Consider the following 27237-nt stretch of genomic DNA (forward strand, 5'->3'; position numbering starts at 1 on the left):
TTTTAGTTTATTTATTTTGAGAGAGCTAGCAGAGAGAGAATCCCAAGCAGGCTCCAGAGCATCAGAGCAGAGCCTGATGCAGGGCTCAAACCCACAAATTGAAATCATGACCTGAATCGAAATCAAGAGTCAAATGCTTAGCTGACTGAGCCACTCAGGCCCCTAATTTTAACTAATTTAAATAGCACAAACAGCAAAGGGCCTACTGAATAGTGCATGCAGCTATCTCTCTATATTTCACCTCAATTCCTTCATCTTGCTCTTTCCATTTTATTTCTCTCCCCTCACTTACCCTCTTTTCATTAGATCTTTTTATTTTGCGTTTATGCAAATAAGATATGTAACATAATATATAAGGTATCTTTATATACATCTTTATTAGTTACACTAAGTTTTATATATTTATTCTAACATCTTAAAATAGAAGTCATGGGTAGAATGTCTGAACAACTATCCTGCTTTTGTTTTTTCTATGGAATAGAATGAAAATCTAAATCATCAAGGAAATCATGTGACACTTTGACTGCAAGTCTCTTAACGTAATCAACTACACTCCAGAACACTGGGGTGAAATATAGAAAACATTTTAGACTAACTTAATTTCTGAGACAATTACCTTCAAGAAATCATGAAAAATTACCAAAAGGGTGAATTGTACCTAATTTTGCAAATTATTACAGTATTGCAAATACCGTACCTAATTTTATTTATTTATTTGGTACCTAATTTTAAAGAGGTAGATTCCATAAACAGACAAGTAGGCCTTGATACAGATAAATCAGAATTTCAAAAAATGATTAAACATATTGTTTAAGAGTTTAGGAATCCAGGCACAATCCCTGAGATGCTAAGAATATAACTAGCAATATAAACATCTCCTTTTTTGAGAGGAACTATAGATACAGTAAGACAAGACACAGGCTGGCTAGAAAACCTCCACGTTTTCTTGTTTGGGCCGGAACTTCTGAGGTAGTTACTATAAGCTGGGCAGTTTTAAGCACCCAATTCATGTAAATCACATAATAAACATATAAAGCAGGTATAAGTATTATCCCTATTTTACAGACGAGGAAATTGATGTACAAAGAGGTCAAATGCTTTGCTGAATGTCAGTGAGCTAATAAGCGGTGAAGCCAGAATTTAAACTCCTATAATCGAGAGTCTTCACTCGTCATCACAAAGCTAAAGTGCTTCCTGAAGTGTTCACTGCTCTAAGGCCAAAGTCACCTAAGAAAAACTTCTAACCACAGACCTATGTCCTGGCCTTATATCTTTAACACATAAAAACATTTTAATCTTTAATTCAGAATAAATATATTCTTAAGAAATCTAAAAAGCAAGCCAAAATAAGAAATGACAAGTCAAGTTTTTAAGAAATCCCATAGGATGAAACACTAAGATAAGAAAGATATATTATTTTAAAAATTAATTTTATAAGAATCTGATGAACAACTTCCAAGAATGGCTGATGTTAAAAAAATAAAGAGGTTTAGGGGTGCCTAGGTGGCTCAGTCGGTTAAGCATCCCCAAACTTTTGATTTCAGCTTGGGTCATGACCTCACGGTTTGTGGGATGGAACCCTGTGTTAGACTCCGCACGAACAGCACAGAGCCTGCTTAGGATTCTCTCTCTCTCTCTCTCTCTCTCTCTCTCTCACTGCCCCTCCCCCCTTTCAAAATTAACAAACTTAAAAAAATAAAGTGATGAAGTAGTACCAAAATTAACATGATCAAAAATGCTGATGCTACATTGTCAAAAATATTACACCTCATAAAAAAAAATACTTCAGAGCTTAGAAGTAAAGCTTATACACAGCAGAAATAAATACCATAAATTATTCATGCTGTAGTAAAAAACTGTATTTACTGGACCTTACTTAAATACTCTTTATTTTAAAAATAAGAAATATAAAGACACATTATAGGTCTTACTGTAGTTACATGTTGTTTACTGAAATGATGCTTAGATTCTTTCTCAGAGCCCATTGCTTTCATCAGACATACACTTTCACATATTTACTTGCATAATTCCTAAACCCATGGATTAGAAAAAGTAATGTAAAACCAGGGAGAGCAAAAGCTTTAAGCACTCATTGCAGAAAAAAAAAAAAAAAGATAAACAAAAAAAACCACATATAAGTTTTATAAAACTTAGTGTCTAATTAAACAGTATTTTACATTTACATTAAATAGGTCCAAACACTGCTGCAGATTGTATCAAGCTTTTCGAGGTGTAACTAACTTGTTAGGAACATTTATACTTGATTCTCCTATGGGTCACTTCAACAGGGAACCTGTGCCTGCTGGGACTCCCAATACCATGATGATCCAGGGACTGCAATAACCAAATCAGTACTGAATGCTGCGGTTGGTGTGCTGGCAAAACAGAGGTAAGGTTCCAGCCAGATCTGGGCTGACTTGTCAAACTCACAAAACTCTGGCACTACCATCTCCTCTGACTGATTTCCTTCTGACTTGTCCCAGAATGGGAGGATCTGTGAGTTGTCCAAGTAAAAGCTGTAATAAATCCCTTTGTTTCAACAGAGTCCCATAAAAAGGTGAGAAAACAATCTCCACTCCCAACATCAGACAAGCAGGCTGTAAGGAAGAATATAACAAAAACAACAAACTCAAGGGAAGAGGCACCTGGGTGGCTCAGTCAGTTGAGTACCCAGTTTTTACATTGGCTCAGGTTGTGATTCTGGGGTCATGGGATCAAGCCCCATGTGAGGCTCTGCACTGAGTGTGGAGCCTGCTTAGGATTCTCTCTCTTCCTGTGCCCCTCTCCCACATACTCTAGTCAAAAAAAAAAAAAAAAAAAAAGTTTGGAGCATCTGAGGGGCACAGTTGGTTAAGTGTCAGACTTTAACTATTTGTCTATTTGTGAGCTCGAGTCCCGCACAAGGCTCTGGGCTCTCTGTGCAGAGGCAGCTTCAGATCCTTTGTCCCTCTCTCTCTCTGCCCCTCCCCAGTTTGCACGCATGCTCTCGCTCTCAAAAATGAGCATTTAAAAAAAATACAAGGGATGGGGCACCTGCATCCAACTTCGGCTCAGGTCTGATCTCCCTGTTTGAGTTCGAGCCTGTGTCAGGCTGTGTGCTGACAGCTCAGAGCCTAGAGCCTGCTTCAGATTCTGTGTATCCCTCTCTCTCTGACCCTACCCCACTCTTAACTCTCTCTCTCAAAAATAAACCCTAAAACATATATTTTTTAAACACTCTAGGGAAACTAAAGGAAGATTATAGACATGAGGAAAAATGAAAAAAGATAAACATGAAGTCAAGATTCAGAATACTCAATATACACGTAAGTTAAAGAGAGGGGTGCCTGGGTGGCTCAGTCTTTTTGGCGTCTGACTTTGGCTCAGGTCATGATCTCACAGTTCATGGGTTCAAGCCGTATATCGGGCTCTGTGCTGACAGCTCAGAGCCTGGAGCTTGCTTCGGATCCTGTGTCTCCCTCTCTCTCTGCCCATCCCCCATCCCCTCTCTCTCAAAAATAAACATTAAAATTTTTTTAACTTAAAAAAAAAGGAGAAACCATAAAAAATCAGAAGCAAAAATAAAAGGCAACTTAGATCTTTGCAATTAAAGGGAACATCAACATCAAACAAAATTACTTTTTTAAATGTTGATTTATTTTTGAAGAGGGGAGGCAGAGAGAGAGGGAGACAGAGAATCCGAAGCAAAAGCCTGATGTGGGGCTCCAACTCGTGAACTGTGAGATGACCTGAGCCAAAGCAGGACACCCAACCAACTGAGCCATCCAGGCACCCCTCAAACATCAGGCAAAATTAAAAGACCAATATCCTATGTATGTGTAGGCAAAGTGTTAAATGTGCAAGAGAAAGCAAAAATACATTAACTAGGCCAAAAGAAAAAAAGAAAAGACATGATCCAAGAATTCTACATTCAGTGAAGCAGTCAGTGATGGGTGAGCAAAAAAGGAAGCTGTTCTCAGACATGCAAGGACTTTTTGTTACTTTTCATGACTGCTATATCCTGTCCTTTATTTTGACATAGTTGACAGAAATAGCTATTCACGTAAATTTTTTCATGACAAATAATACATGAATGGCAATAACACAAAAAAAAATAGGATTCTTTACACACCAATAAAAGGATCTAAGATCCTATAAACAAAATTGGGTCTATAAAAAGGAAGGGAAGAGAGTAAGGGGCTATTATTTCAAATTATGCATTTTCAGTATCAATAGCAGATTTTGGTTTTTATCTTCCATTCTGGATTTTTGGTATTTTCCATTTTCCCCAATGCACAAATGTGTATGTATGTACACACACACACACACACACACACACACACAAATATATATATATATTTGAGCAAATACATTTGTGAAAATGTTAAGATAAAAAAATATATATGTTCTAGCAGTTTTCCAGAAAATGAAAAAGACTGCTCTCAAAACAGTGTGTTCCCTTTACATCAGAAACATTCAAGTAGAGAATGTGTTTTGGGAAATGTTCTAGAATAATTTCCAGCACTGGTGCATTAAATTATCTCCAAACTCTTTTTAATAACAAGTATCAACTTTAGACTATATCTATCTATCTATCTATCTATCTATCTATCTATCTATCTATCATCCCTTTATAACAACGATGAAACAAACAGCCCATTTAAAAAATAGACAAAGGACTTGAACAGACATTTCTCCAAGATGATAAACAAATAGCCAATCAATTAGGATGGCTACTATCAACAAAAACCCAAATAAAAAGTGCTGTCAAGGATGTGAGGAAATAAGAACCCTGTGCATTTTTGGTAGTAACATAAAATGGTGCAATTGTTATGAATGGTATGCTATGGTACATCAGTTTCTCAAAAAATTTGAAAATAGAATTGTCATATGATCCAGCAATACCATTTCTGGGTATAAACCCAAAAGACCTGAAAGTAAGGACTCAAAATAGATACATGCTAAGACCCCATGTTCATAGCAGCATTATTCACAACAGCAATAAAGTGGAACCAACCCAAGTATCCAAAGACACATGGGAAAACAAAATGTGGTATATACATACCATGGAGTATTTCAGCCTTAAAAGGGAAGAAAGTTCTGGCACACGTTACAACACCAATAAACCTAGAGTACATTATGCTGAGTGAAGTAAGCCAATCACAAAAAGTGCATGATTCTACTTATATTAGGTACCTAGTCAAATTCAGAGACAGAAAGAATGGTGGTTGTCAGGGCTGGGGACAGTAGGGAATGAAGAGCTGCGTAATGGGTATGAGTTTCAGTTTGCAAGATGAAAGAATTCTGGAGATACGCTGCCCAACAACGAGAATGTATTTAACACTACTGAAGCATACACTTAAAAATGGTTAAGACAGTCACGGCACCTGGATGGCTCAGTGGGTTAAACATCCTTGACCCTTGATTTTAGCTCAGGTCATGATCTCACAATCACGAGATCAAGCTCCACCATCAGGCTCCCTGGTGGGCATGGTGGCCTGCTTAAGGTCCTTTCTCTCCCTCCCTCTACACACTCTCTTTCAAAAAATAAAACTTAAAAAAATGTTTTTAAATAGTTAAGATGGTCAATTTTACGTATTTTACCATGTTTTTTAAGTTTTTAAATTTATTTTGAGAGAGAGAGAAAGTGTAGGAGGGGCAGAGACACGGGGAGACATTGTTAGAGTGGAGCTCAAATTCAGGAACCATGAGGTCATGACCCGAGCCAAAGAGTTGGATGCTTACCGACTGAGCCACCCCGGTGCCCCAACTACAGTTTTTTAAAATACAAAAGCAAAAAATGTACCATCACTTTAATGGCTCCCAGAATTTGCCCTACCAACTAGCTACTCTGAGAGCATTATGCAATTTAAATGACCTGGTAAAAGGAAAAGAGCAGAAAAAAATCATTATGTAAAAATAAGGGTTTCTGATACTTATTATCAACTGTCTTCACACACGTTGTGTCATTATGAATTTATATCAATTAATATGCAGTTAAGACGTCTCCACTTCCACCTCCCTTTGTCACCAGACAGAATATCATTTTGTTTTCTTAAATTCTAGAAGACTGAGCATTAAAATTACCTTTGCCTCACTGCTTTCATTTTTTCCCCCTACATCTAGGACTTTATGAAAAAATGATCACAGTGTCTGGGTAGCTCAGTCGGTTAAGCGTCCAACTTCAGCTCAGGTCATGATCTCACGGTTCGTGGGCTCAAGTCCCACGTCGGGCTCTGTGCTGACAGCTCAGAGCTGGAGCCTGCTTAGATTCTGTATCTCCCTCTCTCTCTGCCCCTCCCCAAGCCGTGCTCTGTCTCTCAAAAATAAACAAACATTAAAAAAAAGAAAAAAATATCAAAAATAAGCAAGGATTTACCTAAAGTGCAATTCAAAACCATGTTTTTCTAATAACAAGAAACTGGAAAAAACAAACGCTAAACAGTAAATAGCTGGTTAAGGAAATACTTCATTTTAGATAATGAGAATATAATCATGAGAAAATGTTTACTGTAAATGTGTAAAAAAGACTACATAAAATAGCATACACTGGGATTCCATCTCTCAAATCTTATCAATGGTTCTTTAGGAGGTAATGAGATTTTAGGTGTCATCTGTGTGTGCTTATGAATGGTTTCTAAACTACGAGGAACATGTACTACTTTTACAACTAGAAAAACTCTGGTGTCAACTATATTTCAATTTTTTAAGAAAGCCAAAAAAAAAACCCTTTAATTCACTCATATGCCAGTTATCTCAATAAAGCTGGGAAAAAAATAAAAATAATATACCTCACTGCACAAAAATGAAAGTGAAAAAGTTAAAAAAATTTGACCTGCCTAAAACCAAATCATCCTCCTCAGCAAAACTAGTCCCTTATTTTAGTATCCTTTTAGTCAATGCCAGTTTCATTTGCCCCATGGTTTCCAAAATTTCATTTATCACTGATTCCTTCTACTCTCGATGCTCAGACGCAGTTAAATTATGATTCAATTGTTCCCATCCCGCCCACTCCTTTATTTTCTCAGTGCTATCACCAAGTAAGGTTCAGGCCTACATTATCCACAATATGAAACTTTCTAATTAAGCTCTGTTTCCCTATTGAAATTTGTCCCCATTGTAATCCACTCAGCAACTTCAATCAGGCTGTCAAACACTGCCACTGCCACCATTCCTCTCCATCCTTTGGACTGTTACAACCAGCAGCTCAAGCTGCTACATGAAGGTAAACACCTCCAGCAATAAAATTTTAATTTAAAATTTTCAGTACTATTTAAAACATTATTTCCTATAGTAAGAGAGTTAATATTAGAAATTTCTAATCATTAAATATCTTAGGGAAAGGGCAGCTGGGTGGCTCAATTGGTTAAGTGTCCAACTCTTGATTTTGGCTCAGCTCACGATCTCACATGAGTCTGAGCCCCACATTGGGCTCTGTGCTGACAACGCAGAGTCCTCTTGGGATTCTCCCTCTCTCAGCCCTTCCACCCACTTGTGCTGTTGCTGTCTCTCACAATAAATAAATTAAAAACAAACAAACAATAAATGCCTCAGGTAAAACAAAATTTTTCTTAAGCATTTAAAAAATGAAAATTAGGTTAAGCATCGGGGGGCTCAATCCCACAAACCTTGAGATAACGACCTGAGCTAAAATCAAGAGTTGGACAATTGATCAACTGAGCCATCCAGGTGCCCGAGAAAATAAAGTTTTATGAAATTAAATACTTTTGAAAATCTAGGAAAATACCATCTAGCAGATAGAGGGGAAGGATAACAAGAGTAAACAGTACATTCAGAAACAGGTAAAAGGCCAAGTAAATTAAGAAACATCTACTTAGCAAAATGGCATGAGAAATATCAAGTATGAAAGCTATTAAATATGTATAAAGTGGGAAGAAAGTAAAAATTCATGTATACAATAATCATTATTTAAATTGTAGATACAAACAATACCAAAAATAATACAAACAAAAATCTGCATAAGTAAAGGTGGGTAAGACAAATTGGCCAATAGAATAGAAAAGGGACTAACTACATTCCCATGTGTACACACACACACACACACACACACACACACACACGAATTAAGTATAACAGAAATGGCACTTCACAACATAATAAGAGACAGACTGAGTCATTGATTAATCATTAATACATGACAAGGGACATTCAACTATCACTTTCAATTAGATCTCTATGTCACATCATAAACAAAAAAAAATCCTAATGGATAAAAATATTAGGGGAAAAAACAAAGAAAAATAGCAAAGTATTTTTACAGTAATGAATTAAGAAGACCACCTTAACTATATCCAGAAAGCCCAAAATCTACAAAAACAAAGACAAATATTAACATACAAACTTAGAACCAAAGAGAAAAGTAGTTAAAGGATATAGGAAATTTGAAATGGAAAAAAATGGCTAGATTTTTTTTTTTTTTTAAGTAGGCTTCATGCCTGACACTGCTTCATGCCCATCACAGGACCCAAACTCACGACCCTGAAATCAAGAGTCAGATGCTCAAGCAACTGAGCCACCCAGGCACCGGGCAAGAAATATTTTTAAAAGATGACCAATCTGAGTGAACAAAAAAATAATTTTTAAAGTATCAGATATGCAAAAATTTAAAAGATCACCGATAGTAAGTGCTAGGTTACACAGGAAAAGATGTACTCCTACGATACGGAGTTTAAAAAGGCAGAACCTGGGGCACCTGGATAACTCAGCTGGTTAAGTGTCCGACTTCAGCTCAGAGCCTGGAGCCTGCTCCGGATTCTGTGTCTCCCTCTCTCTCTCTCCCTCCCCTGCTCACACTCTTGTCTTTCTCTCAGAAATAAACATTAAAAAAAAAAAAAAAAAAAAAAGGCAGAGCCTTTACACCTGAAACTAATATAACACTGGATCAACTATATTCACACATACATACATACATACATAAATAGATGCAGCACAAAAAAATTTAAAAAATTAAAACGGCAGAACACTTTGGTGGGCTTGAGTATACTGTCAACACTTAAACATACATTCCCTTGGACCCAGATTATTTTATTCTGCTTCTAAGAATCAATCCCACAGATATACCTGCACAACTATACAGGCCTGATCACCAGGATGGGATGTTCTCTGCAGCACTATATATAATGCACAAAACTAATAAAAGCAACTCAGTGGCTGCAATCTAACACCATGAGAAGAGGGACAGACTTAAATAAACAACATTCATACAACTAATATTATGCCTCATTTTTAAAAATGAGCTAAATAAGAATATACTGATGTAAGACTGCAAAAGATAAACACAGTCCTCTATGAAGTCCATCCTGACTTCCAAACTTTAGAACTACAATTTAAGAGCCATCAATCGAATTGTGATTTCCAATTTTCTATGTAAAACTACTCCATAAACTAGACAATTTTCTATGGAATCCTAGCACACTGTCAGTGTACAATGACATGATAGGGATTTGATAAAAGCATGTTTTCTTATACTGACTGCATCATGAAAAAGAATCCAAAATTGAGCATCAAAGACATTACCTTACTGAATGTGAAAGAATTTCTGATCTCTGTATTTTTCCCTCTCCAACAGTATCAAAATCAAAATGTCACTTTACGTTTCCTATCCATGAATGCCTTCCAAAATAAGCTAGGTGAACAAAAGTTAATGCAATAATTTTAACTTCTAAATGGTGAAATATGATTTCTACAACAATCTATGACATGTATTTTATAAATACAAATTAGATTAATAGTCCATTTAGACAGTAATCTGCTTAATAACCAGCTAAAGTTCCAAAAATGATTCATAATACCCAAAATTTTTAAAAACACTTCATCTTTTCATTCATTACAAATGCTTTAACAGCAACCTCCTTAAAAAACATTTAATAGACAATCCCTGAACTGATACTTTAAATTTTTGTTCCATTTAAAGAAAAAAAAAAAAACCAAAAAACGAAAAACCAATGAGTCATCAATACCTGGTCAATGACAGGTGATGCTCAAAGATGCAGATAACTGAAAACTGTTTGATGACATCACAGCTTACATGGGAAGCATAAATCTTGACCTCTCTGTCTCAACTTCAAAGTGATGCCACCTACTTGACACAAAAAAAGTCTAAATATCTAAAATCATTTCCATAATCTTCTGAGAAAGAAATCAGTTATAAATGATAATTTACAGAGGTTCTGTGGAATGACTTCCTGATTTATCAGAGATCTAATTTTTTTTTTTACTTGTAAAAACATGTTTAGCATAATTTAGGTCGTCTCTTTTTACTATGATAATATCCACGCTGAAAAACAAAAACGTTCCTAGAATACTTTAAGACAGTGATTTCTCTGAAGAGTAGATTCCTCTGAAGAGAGAGGAAGCAGAAAGAACTGGATAGGGTTTCAGTTTTTGCTTTGATCTTACATTTCTTTAAGTAAAACCTGGAAGCAAATGTGTCTTTTGGAGGCGGAGTCCCTGGGTTCTTAACAATTTACAATCTCTTTGTGACCTTGGGCAAGTTATGTAATTTCCCTGTGCCTCAGTTTCTTTACCTGTAAAGTGGGGATAAATCTTCCTGCTATGTAGGATTACATGAGCTGACAGATGTGACATGCTTACAATAGCACCTGACACATGGTAAATGTTACTGTTACTGTTATCATCAACCTCATCACCAGAACTATCAACTACACAATCTAGCTTAAAGGAACTGGGAAAAGAGGTAACTGGAGGGTGACATCTGATCTATTCCTACACTTACATTTCAAACATAAATTCTATTTTTGTAACCAGTAATAAATAACCAACTTAAGTGAAAAAGCATACAGTAGAAAAGCAAAGTTTCAGTCTTAAATCTTCAAAAACATGAGACGATACAGGCTTTGGAGTTTGATATTTATTTTTAGCAGGAAGAATATGCTAATGATGATGACATCGTTAGAAGATACGCCCATGTCCAATACCTGCAACAGAAGCTCAATAGAAGTTAAAGAAACCATACCAAAAGACTAAAGACAAGAATTGCACATTACTTACCCTTAATTCTGCTAACAGTAAAACAAGTACAGTAGGTTTAAGACAAGTTGCATCACAAGATCAAAACTGGCAAGTTACGTATCACATGTATCTTTTTAAAACAGTTTACCTTTTCCTTTTTATGTACAATTGGGAAACCTTTCTAAAGGTGGAGCATGGTGCTAACAACTTTGCTCCACACTGAAAAGGGGTAATGCTAAACGAAGAGCTGAGAATTTGGGGTGGGAAAGCTCTTGATCAAACAGCAGGTCTCACAAGTAGAAGGGACAATCCTCTTTGGCATAGAGACTGCTAAAACAAGAACACTACTAAAAGCAACTTAATAAAGGCAGTATCCTAACAGACCTACAAATTTACAGAGAACGGTTTAAATAAAGGGATCCAGACAAGTTAGAAATTCTATTACATCGAATTACAATAGGAAATTGCTACAGCAATAAACAATTTAAACAAGAACTGGTCAAAAAAGATTCTTAAAAAAAACAAAAACAAAAACAAATCTGGCCCATCTACCCAACAACAGCTACTCTGCTCAAAGAAAATATGAGAATGTTTCTTTTTTCACCCTGCACCTCCAGATTCATCAACTGTAGCAATCACCATTTAATTTAAAGGAGCGACTTTCTACCTAAGGGTGTGTATGAGCCAGGAGTGAGGTGGCAATATGTTAAGCATCAGAATCAGGGATGGAACAAAAGAGTAACTTGAAGACTGACTTTGTGAACAAAACTGATGAATTGTTCAGGGACTGGGAGAGGGGACTAGCATACCCACAACAAATTCTATGCCAGAAAAACTCTTTTTATTTCTTAACTGTATACCTAAAAGCCTGCATGTACTCTAAACAGGAATTCAATAAATCCAACCATAATTTACTATAGATGACACCAGACTTCATACTAACTGCTATTTTCCCACTAGTTTTGTTCTTGAAGAGTTTAAACTCTTATGATGAATTACTATTACTGGGATTTCACATCAATAATTTTAAAAAGCAGCCCGTTTCTGTAATTCCACATTTCTAAGTTTACTTAGGTTGACTTGGTTCAAGTAGAAAGAAGCCCTTTCCTGCAAGGAGAAGCTTACCTGGGCCACTGTCTAAAAATATGCAAAATGTACAGGAACAGAAATATTTTGAAATTCCTACCAAAAAATAAATTAAGCAAATAAGCACTAAAGAAAGAAAAGGTTACGCACTTCCAATTTATGCTCTTTCTCTGCAAGGGCTTCCTTTTGACAACGAAGAAAATCTGCTAACATTCGAGTGAGTTGCTTCCTATCATCTATTTCAGCCGCCAATCTGCCATTGTAATCTGCCAGCAACATACAAGCATCCTCTACCATTTTAGAAAGCCTTTCTCCAGATTCTTTATCTAAGAAAAGCACAGAATAATAGAATTATTACACAACAAAAACAATGCCATATGCCGTTCCCTCACCCTGACTTCCAAAAAGTTCCAGATCACATTTTCTTTTCTTACCTGTTATTTTATCTAGTAGGGATACTTCTTGGACTTCAACAGGCAAAGACGCTATCCTCTGATGAACTGCTGCATCACCTGAAGCTGCATTCTCTAGATCTTGTAATGCTCTAACAAGATCTAGAGTCTAAAAAGTTACACAACTTTAGAACCAAAATAAATGAAGCTTAAACAAACACAAAAGACCTCAATTTTATTTCATATTCCTTTATCCTTACGGGCTATATACTTGTTTAAAGTTTCAAGTATAAACTGCTTTTAAAGATAGTCCATTTCTTTCATATATTAAGAAAAAGAAACTATACTATGTTAGGCATTGGAAATATATAAATTGGAAACTAAAATAAGACATGGCCCTCAGCTTTGAAGAAGTCATACTCAAGCAATGGAGACAGTGTAAAAATAATTACTGGGCTCTGAAAGTGACATGGTTGATTTATATGCCAAATACATACAGTGGTAGAAGGGAAAGCAGGCTATAACTTCAACCTAGACGTTACACGTTTTACATATGACATATTCATTATATTATTATACATGAGAATTTTTAATACTATATTAGATATTGAGGGAAGGAGGATACAAATCATGTTCTACTACAACACAGAAGGGTCTCACAAAGTCTATTTCTAAATGATGTACTTAAAGCACAAAAGCAATGTAGTTTTGGAATATGTTCAAATATGGTTATCTTCAACTATCCTACAGTTTGCTAATAAGATCATTAAGAGATCACAAAATTCCATATATCTGACGGCTAATACTTATATAACACTTAACCAATGTAAAAATTATTTTATCATTAGAATATTTACTTATACTGTTGTCATATAAGATATAATTAGGAAGAAAGGGCAAGTCTTTGCTGATAATTTCACAATTCATAATATTTATAAATTTACTCCAAAGAAAAATGAATATTTTATTTTTACTGGTTTCCATCCCCATCCACCTCCTTTTTTTTTTTTTTTTTAATCTCTAAGACTAGTTCCTGGAACAGCAGGAAATTATACACACACTTGAAAAATATAGGATATAACCAATTCTGTGAATACATTGAGATGACACTAATAGATAGTTACTGATTTTTCTTTAAGCTATTCCCTGACCAAAAAAAAAAAAATGCTACCACTGGGGTCTAGCACACAGTAGATGATCCAGCATGATAACAATGAATGACGCCTAATAAATATACTATCCCATGTATGCTTTTAATTCATTACTATGTTTTTAAAATTCTAATATTTTACAAAATAATTTTGTTGTAAGATACATCCCCCCTACAAATGAAAGTGAGCTTCCCCCTACAAATGAAAGTGAGCTTAAGAGCAATGACGATTATCATGAAGCTTTTTTTCTCGTGGGCCCCAATTAACTTTTATATTGTCATTTCTTAATCAGTCCTAGAAAGTTCTAAAGCTTTCTGAAGTTCTGAAAAGTCATCTGGCTTTATGGTCCCGATACGCATGCTTTCATCTCACATTCACATTCCCACATGAGTTAATTCTAAGTTTCTAGTGCTGGGTCAAAGATCAGACAAAAAAGCACAGTTGTCTGAAAACAACACTAGCCTACAACTTTCTAATAGAGGAGAATGAAATGAGTTCAAGCGGATCCTACGAAGAGAAATTTTAGTCATTCTTATAAAGAATGACACAAAATGGTAACTACAAAGCTGAACCACTGAAAATTAAGCAGTACAACTAATCTGAAAATAGTCATCATAAAATGAAAAGCAACAGTGTTTTATTTAAGTACTAGATACTCCTAAGAAGTACAACTGGAGTTAGTCTGTCATCAGGGAGAATAAAAAAGGATCAGACTCTGTATCTAAAACTCAGATAAAATACTGTTCACGGAATCATAAAAGGGCTTGTTGCACAAAGTGCTTTGTCTTAAATTATTACCAAATAGAAAAAAATATACACCTTAAGGTTTGGTTGTTCAAAACATTATGTTCTTATTACTTTTTTATTCAAGCTCTTGTCCCTGGTGATCATATGGGCTTCAGTACCTCCTATCAATGAGTGAACAGGTAGTTTGGTTCAGGTCCCAGCTGAGCACCTTGGTCAGATTCTTTCTGCCTCCCCAGTACTACTATGAATATACATACAAAGTTCTAGGCAGTGATTGGTTCTATCTTTCTTTCTAGCTCCTTTCACTGGGGAAAGAGTTTCAACCAGCCTCTGGTTGCATGCAGTGAATTCAGGTCCAGTCCTCCAACTCCCATGGAGCACTGTGAGTTCTTATTACCCTACAGGATACTTATTTCTGGAAATCCATGTCTGTTTCCTGACCAAAGCTCAGAAAAACCAGGCTCTGGCCCACATATTGAATTGTGCTTCTGTACCATTTCTAGTCCACAAAGATATTTACCTTGTTTTATGAGTATGGCTATGTCTTCATTTTCTCCTTTTAAATTTTATCTGTCCCTCCTATATGTTTGAAACATAGAAGGAGGAAGCTTTAACACTCAATGCCCACATAATTAAAAGTTAAAAATGTTTTTCTGGAATCATCTGATGGCTAAGGAATGCTATACTGTACCAACCTGGGAGGACATGGGGTATTAAGATAATAACTCTAATCTGTCTTATTTTACCATGGAACTATATGGTTCTATATAGTTACATAGAACTGTATGAGTACATGCTTGCTGCTATAACACTCATTTTTACATGTTTAAAAGCAAAAATACAGTAAAGGGCAGTTGTATATCTCTAAGAATGGCATTCTCAGTGTACTTAAATCATACAACAAAGGGTCTTATCATACAATGTTTTATTTATTTAAAAGGAAACTATTTAAGTGACAGATATCTCACCAGACCTAATCATACTTAGCAATCAGATAACCTCTTTCTATGTAAAATATAACTGCCTAATATAAAACATACAACATACTATAATAAACATAAGCAATCTGTTAATCAGAAGAGATATTCACAAAGCTTCTTTCTTGCACTCAGAATTATAATAAAAGTCCATTTATATTAGTAAAACCTCAAAATTAATAAAGCTTAGTGGCCACATGAAGTAATAGTAACACAACTCCCTTAACAGAGAAAAACTTCTACCTGTGGTGGTTCACTTGGAGATCCCAGAGAGGAACAGTTTTCATTTTCATCCACCTTTATCTGTTCATAAGTTCGCTTCCTAGGCTTCTTATCGCCATCTGAATTGAAAGAACATCAAAAGTTTTAATGAAAGGAAACATTTTAATGGAGAGATCACGATAAAAGATTACACACTTACACAGAGCTTGCTTAAGTTGTTCTAACACATCATTCTCATAAACAGACCTTTCTTCCCAAATAGATAATACCCTTCCAAGGTGCTTCTTACAACTTTCATCAGTTTCACTAAAGAAAAAATAAAAATATTAACAATTAACAGTGTTACTGAAAAGGCAATGGTGATTTAAAATACAGTCAGACATTCATTCTCTGAGAAAAAGCAGTCCAAATTTTTACTGAGCACGACTATATGATCAGAAGTTCAGTGAAGTGATCAAGACAGACATACTCCCAGCTTCCTTTAAAAGTTTACAGACATTTTTGTTTAAGATTTTATTTTTAGGTAATCTCTACACCCAACATAGGGCTCAAACTTACAACCCTGAGATCAATAGTCACACGCTCTGTCAACTAAGCCAGCCAGGTGCTCCCAGACATCTTAATAAACAAAAAATTACCAAAAAAAGTGCTTGTACAAGCTACAGATGTTTATAGAGAAGATGCCCTTAACCTAATGGCGGCTGATTATGAGGCCAAGAAGATTTCAAATAGGTGATTTTTAAATTTATTTAACAAATATTTATTGATCAAGGCACTATCTTTGACACTGGAGACACAAATGGAGCTTTATGGCAGCTATTATTTACAAGTGCCACAAAAAAGAACCAAGTATTAAAGAGAAGCATCATGCAGTGATCTGGCCCAGTTCAAGAGAGATTAGAAAAGGTATCTGAGCAAGCGGTATTTGAGATCTGAGGACTGGAACATCAAGGAAGTGGCAAACAGACTACTCCCAACCACGTCCTACTGCCTTCATCACTACCACTGCAGACTGAACTGCTATTACCTCTTGTCTGGATTTTTAAAGTCTTCTCATTGGAGTCCTCAGCTCTTACTCTTCACTCTATGCTCTACTATTGTAAATCAAATCATAATGCTCTTGAATCTGCTAAGAGCTATCAATCATACCAAAAATAAAACCAAAAAGCCTTATCCCAGACCATAAGGTAGATATGTTCTGCTTTCTGGCTACTTCTCAGTCCACATTCCCTTAATACCTTCTGCCATACAATTCTCCCTGCTGATGCTCAAACATGCCCAGCACACAACTGTCTCATTGTTTCTGCCAAGTATTCCCTCTACCTAGAATCCTTGTCTTTTAGATGCTCAAGTGTCTCATTTTATCCTTTCCTTCAAATGCCACCTCTCCAAAATAGTCACTCTTTATCTCATGAGATAAAGTTCTCATGAGCACTGTCATACTCTCTAGTTCTTCCTTACTTTGCTTCTTCACATTACTTATCTACTGGCATAATATATATTCATCTGTCCACCTAGTTACTACTTTGGTCATCAACTGAAATGTAAGCTCCACTAGGACAGAACTTTATCTTATTCACTACTGTATCGTCAGGGCTAGCACACAGTAGGCGGTCAAGAAATATTTTATTGAATTCCTTGGGAGAGGCAACATATATAAAAGCCTTAAGGGAGAAAGAATTTAAAGAGGTTCAGTTAGCTTCAACTGTGGACTATAAAGCGTGTGTGTGTGTGGAAGGAACGTGAGACATGTGTCTGAAGATGTAGACAGGGCCATGAAGAAGCATCATCACCTTAAGTCCTGCTCAGGACTTCAGACTTGATCTCTGGGATCAAGTTTTGAGAACTCAAAGGCAAGGGAGTGTTATGATCAGCTCTGCAACTGTGGCTAGTTTCCTAAATGGATTAAACAACACTAGAGGTTCTTGCAAATTATATAGAAATGACATTATAGAAAAAATCTAAACTGTGGGAACTATATATACTACATGGATAAGGGGAGTGAAAGAGAAAGGAGAATGTGATACACTATAAATTACACTATCAAAGAAAGTTTAAGATGACACCTAGTTTCTCATATGGGCATCCAGATAGACAGAGTTGCCATTCACTGGGTGAAACCTGAAGGAGGAGCAAGTCTGACAGGGCGCAGTGACGTGAATTCAATATGAGACAGAGTCCATCGGAGATGTCTGGAAGCATACAACTAGAAATTCCTTAGGCAATTAGACACACAGGTCTAAAACAAAACACATCCAGTGGCCCCTGGATGGCTCAGTCAGTTAAGCGTCCAACTTCGGCTCCGGTCTTGATCTCACAGTTAATTGAGTTATTAGGGTGTGTAATAACTAAATATATGCAGTGTATGAAATCACCCAAAGGTCAAGCGAAGAATATGACCATAGGAAGAGGGACTAGGACTGAACTCTTAAAAAATGGCAACATCTGAAAAGATGGTAAGATAGTATCTAAATTGAAAGATAAATAATATTCATTTAAGAAAGTAACATATGGTAGTATTTCATACACTGTAATTTTTAAAAAATGCATCCACTATGACTGAAGTTTTTGGGCATGTGGTGAGCATATTTTCATCCTTAAATCATTCAACACAGATCTTCACTTACCACTGAATTCTGTAATTTAGACTGATTTAACAGTCTACCCCAATAATGTTTACCCAGAAATCTACCAAATATTTGCATATGTTTGGAAATAAGCATTTAAAAAGAGCATAAGCCAAAGCACCAACTTTTACCCTTAGAACTTTTCTGTAGCAAAATTTTTCAACAGGCTTATAATTATTCTAAATAAATTCCTGTACTTCCAAAACACTTTGAAGTATTATCATATATACCCAAACACTAAAAAAACTTTCAAATTATATGCAAGTAAAGGGTAAAACGTTTATCCAGAAATAATACCTGGAAAACAGACAGCTTTATAAGCACACAAATTTTCAATTCAATACTCATTCATTCTTAATGAAGTCCATTCCAAAATGGCAGTTGCTTTTTTTGGTCTCTTAAAGGAAAATTGTTAATTCAAGTACTCCAAAAGCCTACCACTTTGTGACAGTTCAAAAATTTTCCTTTACAGAAAGTATTTAACACATTTACAAATGCCATTTATAGTTAAGTCTTTTCAAATGAAAATTTCAAAGAAATACATTCTCTGTTTTTTGTTTGAATGGCTTACAGTAAATTTTAACAAAAGGACATATTATGCATTTAAAACATTACCAAGTACCCAAAACAATTATCATACCTTGAAACATGTTTAAAAGCCTCCACTATAACTGGCGCAAAATCTTTTGTAAACTCCGGCCCCTTCCTTTTGCTGTTCTGAATGACATCATTGGCTAGGTAGAGAAAAGTAAGCTTCCTGTTTGGTTTGGCTGAAAAATAAAAAAATTTAAAAATCTACTTAAAATATCCTCATTTAAGTTAGACAAACATTCTCAATATCTGAATGAAGCAGTTTGAGAACTACAACATGGCTACTAACCTTTATGTAATATATTCAACTCTAGCTTCTCATTCTACTACCAAAGTCACAATTCTTTACCTCACTAGGTTTCTATAATTTCTGGAGATGGATCATGTGAGGAAAAAAGAGGACTCAAGAGGCAGAGAAAATCAATAATTAATCTGCTTCCTTGCACTTTTACCAAACTGCCCAAAATACTTACCCTTGATTCCTAGTCTTATCACAATTCCCAAATTAATAGTTTTATACACTGAATCCTCATGTCTGTAAAACTGCATCTCTGTAACTCTATCTGTACTAAATTTTGCTAAAACTATTAAACACTACCTGAAATAAAGCTTATTTAAAGTAAGACGGGACGCCTGGGTGGCTCATTGGTTAAGCATCTGACTTTGGCTCAGAAGTCATGATCTCATGATGTGTGGGTTCAAGCCCTCCATCAGGCTCTGTGCTGACAGTTTGGAGCCTGGGGCCTGCTTCAGATTCTGTGTGTCCCTCTCTCTGACCCTCCCCCGCTCATGCTCTGTCTCCCTCTCCCTCAAGAATAAATAAACATTTTTTAAAAAATAAAATAAAGTAAGATGGCAACTGGTACCATTAAAATGGTACCCTAAATCTTGAATTTGAATGTTTTCATACCCACGTTGACTTTACAGTCGATCATTAAGTTACTGTGAAACAAGAGTACAAAACGTAAAATAGGTTGAAAGAAACATCACTTCAATAATTATGGATTTTTTGTTCATGAAATAAATATTTCCCAAGCTAACGGACTAAATGTTAGAGAGACCAAATGGGCAGTTTAGATTTTCTCCTGCTTTGAATTACATGACCTTAAATAACCGAATTCATCTTGACAAAAATATGTCCCTACTCACTATATTCTGTGGGAGTAGTCATCCTTCTAAAAAGAACAGAAAAGATTTCAACAATTATGGGCCAGAATACATTTTTACTGGTTACAAGGTTAAGTGGCTTATTATTAAGTATGACTCAAATAAGAGTCTTACAAATGGGTAAAATTTAGTTAGTTGAACATAATCTTTTGTACTATTTTCATAACGTAATTTTATTAGAATTAAATCTAAATTATTCAAAGTTGTACCATCATATTCAGAAACACTGTACTTTGTGGCATCCACATTCAATGATGGAGGAAACTTCTGGTCAGGAATGATAATCCAGTGCACCATTAATGTGGCCACTTACTGGTTTTAAGACAAAAACAGGCAGGCTATATTTGGTCCTCTAGATTTGAGTATTCAGTTTAAGTGTTCAATGAATTAAAAGCCATTTCTGAGTTCACATCTTTCTTGAGGGGAAACTAGTAACACGATCTTACAAGAAACTAAAATACTGAGTTAGAGATGACCAGACTTTACAAACCTATGCTATCCGCTGCAGAATCTTGTTTGCCTATCTAAAGATGTGGCCCCACACTTTTCATGTTTTTCAAAGTCTTGGAATAGAATAGAGATATGAAAGAGATGGCAATAACAAAGACCAACTTCTGATTTGTTTTTGGCTTGTCTGGTTAGATAAACTATACAGTGTAACTGGTGAAGATACTAGGACCTTTTCCCATGAAGATGACAATAATGTCAACTTTCCCAATATTCAACCCTATTTTTTTTTTTTTTTTACCTAACTCTGCCCAAAGAAAATCTTACCCAAAGGAAAGGTTAATATTACTTAATCCAAGTATTTGCCTTCTCAGCATCAAAATGATTTTAAAAATTCAAATTTGTGTTATTACCCAATTGGGAGAGCATCTGCAGTACTTTGAATGGGTACCTGAACCAATGGGCTCCTTTTCCTAAATAACAGTAACATTCAGCAAACTTTTACTATGTGTTACACACTACGCTAGGCACTTTACGTATAATTTACATTTAATACCTAATTTAATCCAAGGAATGTGAGGTACCATTATCACCTTCATTTGGCAGTTTAACAAATTGGCATCAAAAGGGTTAATTGCCCACAGTGAAATATCCAGGAAGGGATCAGCCAGGATTTGAATCCAAAGTCCAACACCCAAGCTTCCCTCTTAATAACTGGACTATGCCTCTCATGACTATGTTATAAATGAAAGAGAATGTTACCTTTGGAAAAGATCAAGGAGCAACTCAATCAAAGTATTTTAAAATGTTAGCAGCATTATTCACAACAGCAAAAGGTAGAAACAACCCAAGTATCCACGGACAGATAAATGAACAAAATGTGGTACATCAATACAAATGGAATATTATTCAGCCTTAAAAAGAAAGGATCCTGGGGCGCCTGGGTGGCTCAGTCAGTTAAGCAGCCGACTTCAGGTCATGATCTCGCGGTTCACGAGTTCAAGCCCTGCGTTGGGCCCTGTGCTGATAGCTCAGAGCCTGGAGCCTGCTTCAGATTCTGTGTCTCCCTCTCTCTCTCTGTCCCTCCCCTGCTCAAGCTGTGTCTCTGTGTCAAAAACAAATAAACATTAAAAAAATTTTTTTAAGAAAGAAAGAAAGAGAAAGAAAAAAGAAAGAAAGAGAAAGAAAGAAAGAAAAGAAAAAGAAAGAAAGAAGAAAGGACATCCTGACACAGGCTACAACATGAATGAACCTAGAGGATATTACGCTAAGTGAAACAAGTCAGTCACAAAAAGACAAATACTATATGGTCCCGCTATATGAAGTACCTAGAATAGTTAAATTCAGAGACAGAGAGTACAATGGTTATTGCCAGGGGCTGGGGGAAGAAAGGCATAGAGAGTTACTGTTTAATAGGTATAGAGTTCCAGCTTGGTAAGATGAAAAGTTCCAGTTTTGGAAATGGATCATGATGATGGTTTCATAACAGTGTGAATGTACTTAATACCAATAAACCAAACACTTAGAAATGGTTAAAATGGTAACTTCTGTTATGGGTACTTTACTATGCAAATTAAAAAATGTGTATTTGACAGTATTTTTTAAATCCATGGGCTACCATCTCTTAAAATTAATGCAGAAAAGTTACTACAATATACATTAAAGCAAAAATTCACAAGATTTCAAATTGCAGTTCCCAGTGTATTCCAAAAACAAACCATACCAGGAGCGTGGATTTGGTATGGGGTACAAATATCAAGACATTATTTTCATTTTGTTTCCCTTGTGGAATCCAGGCTAAAATATGAGACATACCTAGAAACTGCTGTAATGTATACTCTTTTCCAAGTTTTCAGTGAAAAAATTTACTTTCATTTAAAGCTAGGTGTACCTTTATGTAGAGCAAATTAAACTAAAGGAACTAATCAAAACAAGCAATTCCAGAAGAAAATTACAAAAATGACTTTCAAGTGAATTTTGATAATTTGAAAATAACAGGGCCATAAATTTTTATTAAGGCATACAAAATTAACAGAAAGAGCAACAAACCATTTCATAATTCCTTAAAGAAAAACTGTTGACAATAAGGCTTAAAACCAAGTCTGATCTAGTCACTTCCTTTATTTCTACTGTCACAGGGCTCCTTATTTTCCAAATCTTCCATTCAATTTAAATAGTGTCCCATGCTGGGCACAGATCAAAAATAACCTTTCCTATTCAATCAAGAGCTTGTAAGCTCTATATAAACTGGTACGTGATACGTCACATCACTAAAAATGTAAGTTCTCTTTCTTTATTCCTTCTCTCCGACGATGTATCACACAAACACTGGAAACAATCTTAAATACAATATTATGTCCCAGTGTATCTGTATGTGTCTGTACTGCTATATTTGCACCAATAAAGTATAAGCAATTAAAGACTGATCAATATTTATATTGTGAAGAACCATTTTCTTATATCTCACCTGTCTGAACTGTAAATTTTAAGCTTCTATGGGTATTAAGTATAGCCCCTTTTCCTCAGACCTTGTATGTAAATAGGTACATCAAAACAAACAAATAAAAATAATAAAATCTGGCCAATATGTGAGGACATAATATTACCTAAAATGTTAAGCATATCCCCTAAAGGGCAATACAAGTTCAGTTCGTCACACAAGTAAGAAAGAGTTACATAATTCACATAACTCAAATTAAAAAAAAGATCAACTACAAGGCTTCAAAAAGAAGAGTCTGGGCTATTAGATAAACAATATGAAACAAACTTAATTAGTCAAAGTACTACATAAATTCCACCTAGTTTCACTAATTCATAATCAGTTCAGAATTCAGTTTTACTTATTCATAATCAGGAACCAACAACATTACTTATTTTCTTACACTGTACAAACCATATACCTATTCATTTTGACATAATACAGAATATTATAATTTAATCACCCATGTTTTTACAGGGACTGAAATTTAAAATCACAGATAATAATGCCAATAAATACAACAAATAGCTAAAATTTTACTGTGTTACCTATTAACACAAGAACACTTTACAGAGGAAGCCCTATTAATGGGAGAAGCAGCAAAAAAACTGAATAAATGGGTGTCTGGTGACTCAGTGGGTGGAGCATCAGACTTGGCTTCGCCTCAAGTCATTCGTGGGATCACGTGGGGCATTACACTGAGCATGAAGCCTGCTTAAGATTCTCTCTCCGTCTGTCCCTCCCCTGCTCTCATATTCTCTCTAAACAAACAAAATAACTGAATACACACACACACACACACACACACACACACACACACACACACACACCAATGAGCATTACTATAGGTCTTACAGAAAGAAATCAGAAGAAAAGCCATTACCTTGAAATAAAATTCTATTAAAGACTTACTACTGAATGTTGGACAGCCTCATTTATTTCCCTGGTAAACTGATTATCACTACAGACTAGAAGACATGCTTATATAAATAGTTGGTTATATGGCAGAAACTAATTTTCTTTGTCACAGAAACTGTATAATCCACAGGTGATTCCTGAATGGATTCTGTCCCAGACAGGACCAGCTGCAGCTGGCTGCTTAACAGCTGAGGTGGGTGAAAAACGAGGTGGATAAAGCCAGCGTATTCCTGCACCATTGCCACAGTGCCTCAGATTTTTGGCAGCCCACCCTTTGCTTTAAAATCCTTCAAAGATTTTCTATTATTCTCCAGATAATATTTTAAATCCTTAATATGAACCAAAGGCCCAAAAATGTCTGTCTCTGCCATCTATACTACTCTCTTCATGCCCAATACAATGCCTCCTCTAACTTCCCCAACTCCTACCCATCCTTTAGACCTCAGTTAATAAGTTCTTCTGGTTTCCCTTGACCACCTAGTACACACAGGTCAGGCAACTCTGATATGCTCTCGGAGCACCCCATACTTTACTTTGAACACTTAATCCCAAAGATATCATTTTTATTTAATCTAATGCTTCCCAACACAACTAAGTTCCATTGAAAGCAACAACTGTCACTCTCATCTACCAATCTATGGAATCAAGCCCAGCAGTCGATTCAAAATTTGTTCAGCTATTTACTAAATAACTTTTGGCCTAGACCTGTGCCTTTAATTATCTGTTCTACTAAGTTGGCTCCTGGTCTTTACCTTGCCCAACATAACAGAAGATGGGAACAAGGAAATAATTAAATCACACTGCTCTCATAAACCTCAACTTCAAATTCAGATTATGAAAGACAAACTTTCTTACAGATCTAGCTAATCTTGCTTATTTTCAATGTATTGAATTCAAATATTTTTATCTCCCCCTCCATTCTAGAGTTCTCACAAATCAATAACCTATAGAAAAATGGGCTAGTATGAATGGAAAGGTCAAAGAAACACAAATACTAAGCAATTAAAACCAACATCATTTTCCACCTATTAAAATGACCAAGATGGAAGTCTGACACTAAAGTTGGCAAAAGCATGAGTAAGATTATCACCTTTAGACAACTTCAGACATTGGTGGTTAATAAATAAATTACTGCAACCTCTCAGAAAAATCATTTGGCAGTATCGATGAAAAATGTAAACACACAATCCCCTGACCCTGCAAATTTCATGTCTAGGAATTTACCCTATGGATATATTCTCATAAATGCACACAGAAATAATTAAGGACACTCATGACAACAACAAGAAAAAGATAACTAAATAAATCATGCTATATCCATATAATCCAATATCCTACAACTGTTCAAAAATGAGATATTTACATACTGATATGCAAAATTATCTCAAACAGACATCTCAGACGTAGTGTTAAGTTATACATATTCACACAAACACAAACACACAACAGACAGACCTACTTTGAGGGAAGACCAAGAAGTAATTTGGGGAGGCGTGTGTGTCAAGAGTTACCAACAACTCATGTGTTGGTATATTAAACAATTAACTTGAACCTACATGCTGAAAACGCCTTTTGGGTAGTGCTGACTCAGTGCTCCTCCACCAATATGACTTTGTCCTGTAGGTGTATTTATCAATGGTCTCTCCTATTTCAATGTTTGGTAAAAACAAACAAACAGGCACACCTCCACCTACACCCAAACAAATGGACATCTTTCCCAGTCTAATAGGTTAAAATCAATTCAAGTTCCTGAAGTAACTTTAAATTTTTTTATTTTGATATATGCAACAAATGAATTTTTTAAATCTTAAAAAGAACAAACTTCATCCTGAACCATCAGACCACTATAAAGGACACTGTCAAATGGAAGAGTTCTGTTAGAATACACACTATATGGTTTGTTCACATTATGCCACTACAGTAGGATGGAGACTAAAAATTTTTTGCTCCTTTAAGAATAACGTTTTAAAAATAATATTGTGGAATTCTCACAGCCACTGTGGAAAACAATACGGGGATATTTACCCAAAGAAAACAAAAGCACTAATTCAAAAAGATCTACGCACCCCTATGTTTATTGCAGCATTATTTACAATAGCCAAGATATGGGAGCAACCCAAGTGTTCACTGGTGGATGAGTGGATAAAGATGATGGATACACTATGGAGTATTATTCAGCCATAAAAAAAGGATAAAATCTTGCCATTCGCAACACAGATGGACCCAGAGAGTATACTCCTAAATTAAATAAGTCAGAGAAAGAAAAATACCATATGATTTCACTCATATATGGAATTTAAGAAACAAAGAAAAAAAGAGACAAACACAAAACCAAACTTATAAATACAGAGAACAAACTGATGATTGCCAAGGGGAAGAGAGTGGGTGGGTAGATGAAATAGATAAAAGGGATTAAGAGTACACTTATTTCGATGAGCACAGAGAAATATATAGAATTACTGAATCATCAGACTGTAAACCTGTAACACTGTATGTTAATTATATTTGTATTAAAAAATATATGCACTGACTATTTCCTTATAACTAGGCACTGAAATTTGGTATTTTCCATATTCAATGATTTTATAATTTTATTAGCCAAATCTATTTCCTACAAGACCTCTTGGACCTTATTTAGAAAATCTTTGCACAGTGCAAGACTAGAAATAACTATAAACATGTTTTCCTTACAGGATTCCACAGGTGATTTTTTTTTCAGTGTTGTATCTTTAACTTTATATATGGTATCAAGTAGAAACCTAAGAATCATTTCATATTCTAGCCTTTTCCGCATGAATTTAAAGTGCTTACTTTACCAAATTAATGATTACCAAATTACTACATAAAATGGGTTTCCTCATAAATCTCTGGTCTGTTCCTTCCACATATATTTTTATTTCTGTTATCAACATCACACTCTTCTACCTTCAGTGCCTTCACAGTCTGTGCACAATACCTCCATTACTGTTTTCCCTTCAAAACTGTCAAAATTCACAAAACAAAAATTAAAAATTGCCTTGGCTGTTCCTCCACATTTACTTTTCCCAATGACCTCTAGATTTAGAGGTCTTTTTTTTTTTAACCTTTTTATGTTTATTCATTTTTGAAAGACAGAGGGAGACAGAGCACAAGCAGGGGTGGGGTGGAGAGAGAGGGGGACACAGAATCTGAAGAAGGCTCCAGGCTCCAAGCTGTCAGCACAGAGCCCGGTACAGGGCTTGACCTCACGAATGGCAAGCTCATGACCTGAGCCGAAGTCAGATGCTCAACCAACTCAGCCACCCAGGTGCCCCTAGATTTAGAGGTCTTATAAAAGACCTTGCCTTGTAAAATGTCTTGTAAAAGAACACATTTCTTATAAACTGCCCTGAACTTATAAATTAATTTGGGGATAACTGGCCTCTTTGCAATACATTTTTACTTAGCAATTTACATACTACTGTGCTGTTTTAAATTTTACAA

At 35.6% G+C, this 27237-nt stretch overlaps 1 protein-coding gene across 4 annotated transcripts in view; it reads right to left on the reverse strand.

Annotated features, from left to right (window-relative positions):
* RPRD1A (regulation of nuclear pre-mRNA domain containing 1A) overlaps positions 1 to 27237 on the reverse strand; it is a 69442-nt gene that overhangs the window by 27018 nt on the left and 15187 nt on the right. For 3 of the 4 annotated variants that reach the window (XM_060613628.3, XM_060613627.3, XM_060613631.3), the window contains exons 2-6: positions 18814 to 18943; positions 15746 to 15852; positions 15568 to 15665; positions 12492 to 12618; positions 12208 to 12383 (exon numbers count right to left, since the gene is read on the reverse strand). In XM_060613628.3, the coding sequence (XP_060469611.1) occupies positions 12208 to 12383; positions 12492 to 12618; positions 15568 to 15665; positions 15746 to 15852; positions 18814 to 18943 (638 nt within the window). Of the gene's footprint in view, positions 1 to 8825; positions 10938 to 12207; positions 12384 to 12491; positions 12619 to 15567; positions 15666 to 15745; positions 15853 to 18813; positions 18944 to 27237 lie in introns of those variants that run through there. The other variant, XM_060613630.3, reaches the window with a different exon arrangement.

The sequence above is a fragment of the Panthera onca genome, chromosome D3, assembly GCF_046562875.1.
Source record: "Panthera onca isolate mPanOnc1 chromosome D3, mPanOnc1 haplotype 2, whole genome shotgun sequence".
Classification (NCBI taxonomy): Eukaryota; Metazoa; Chordata; class Mammalia; order Carnivora; family Felidae; genus Panthera; species Panthera onca.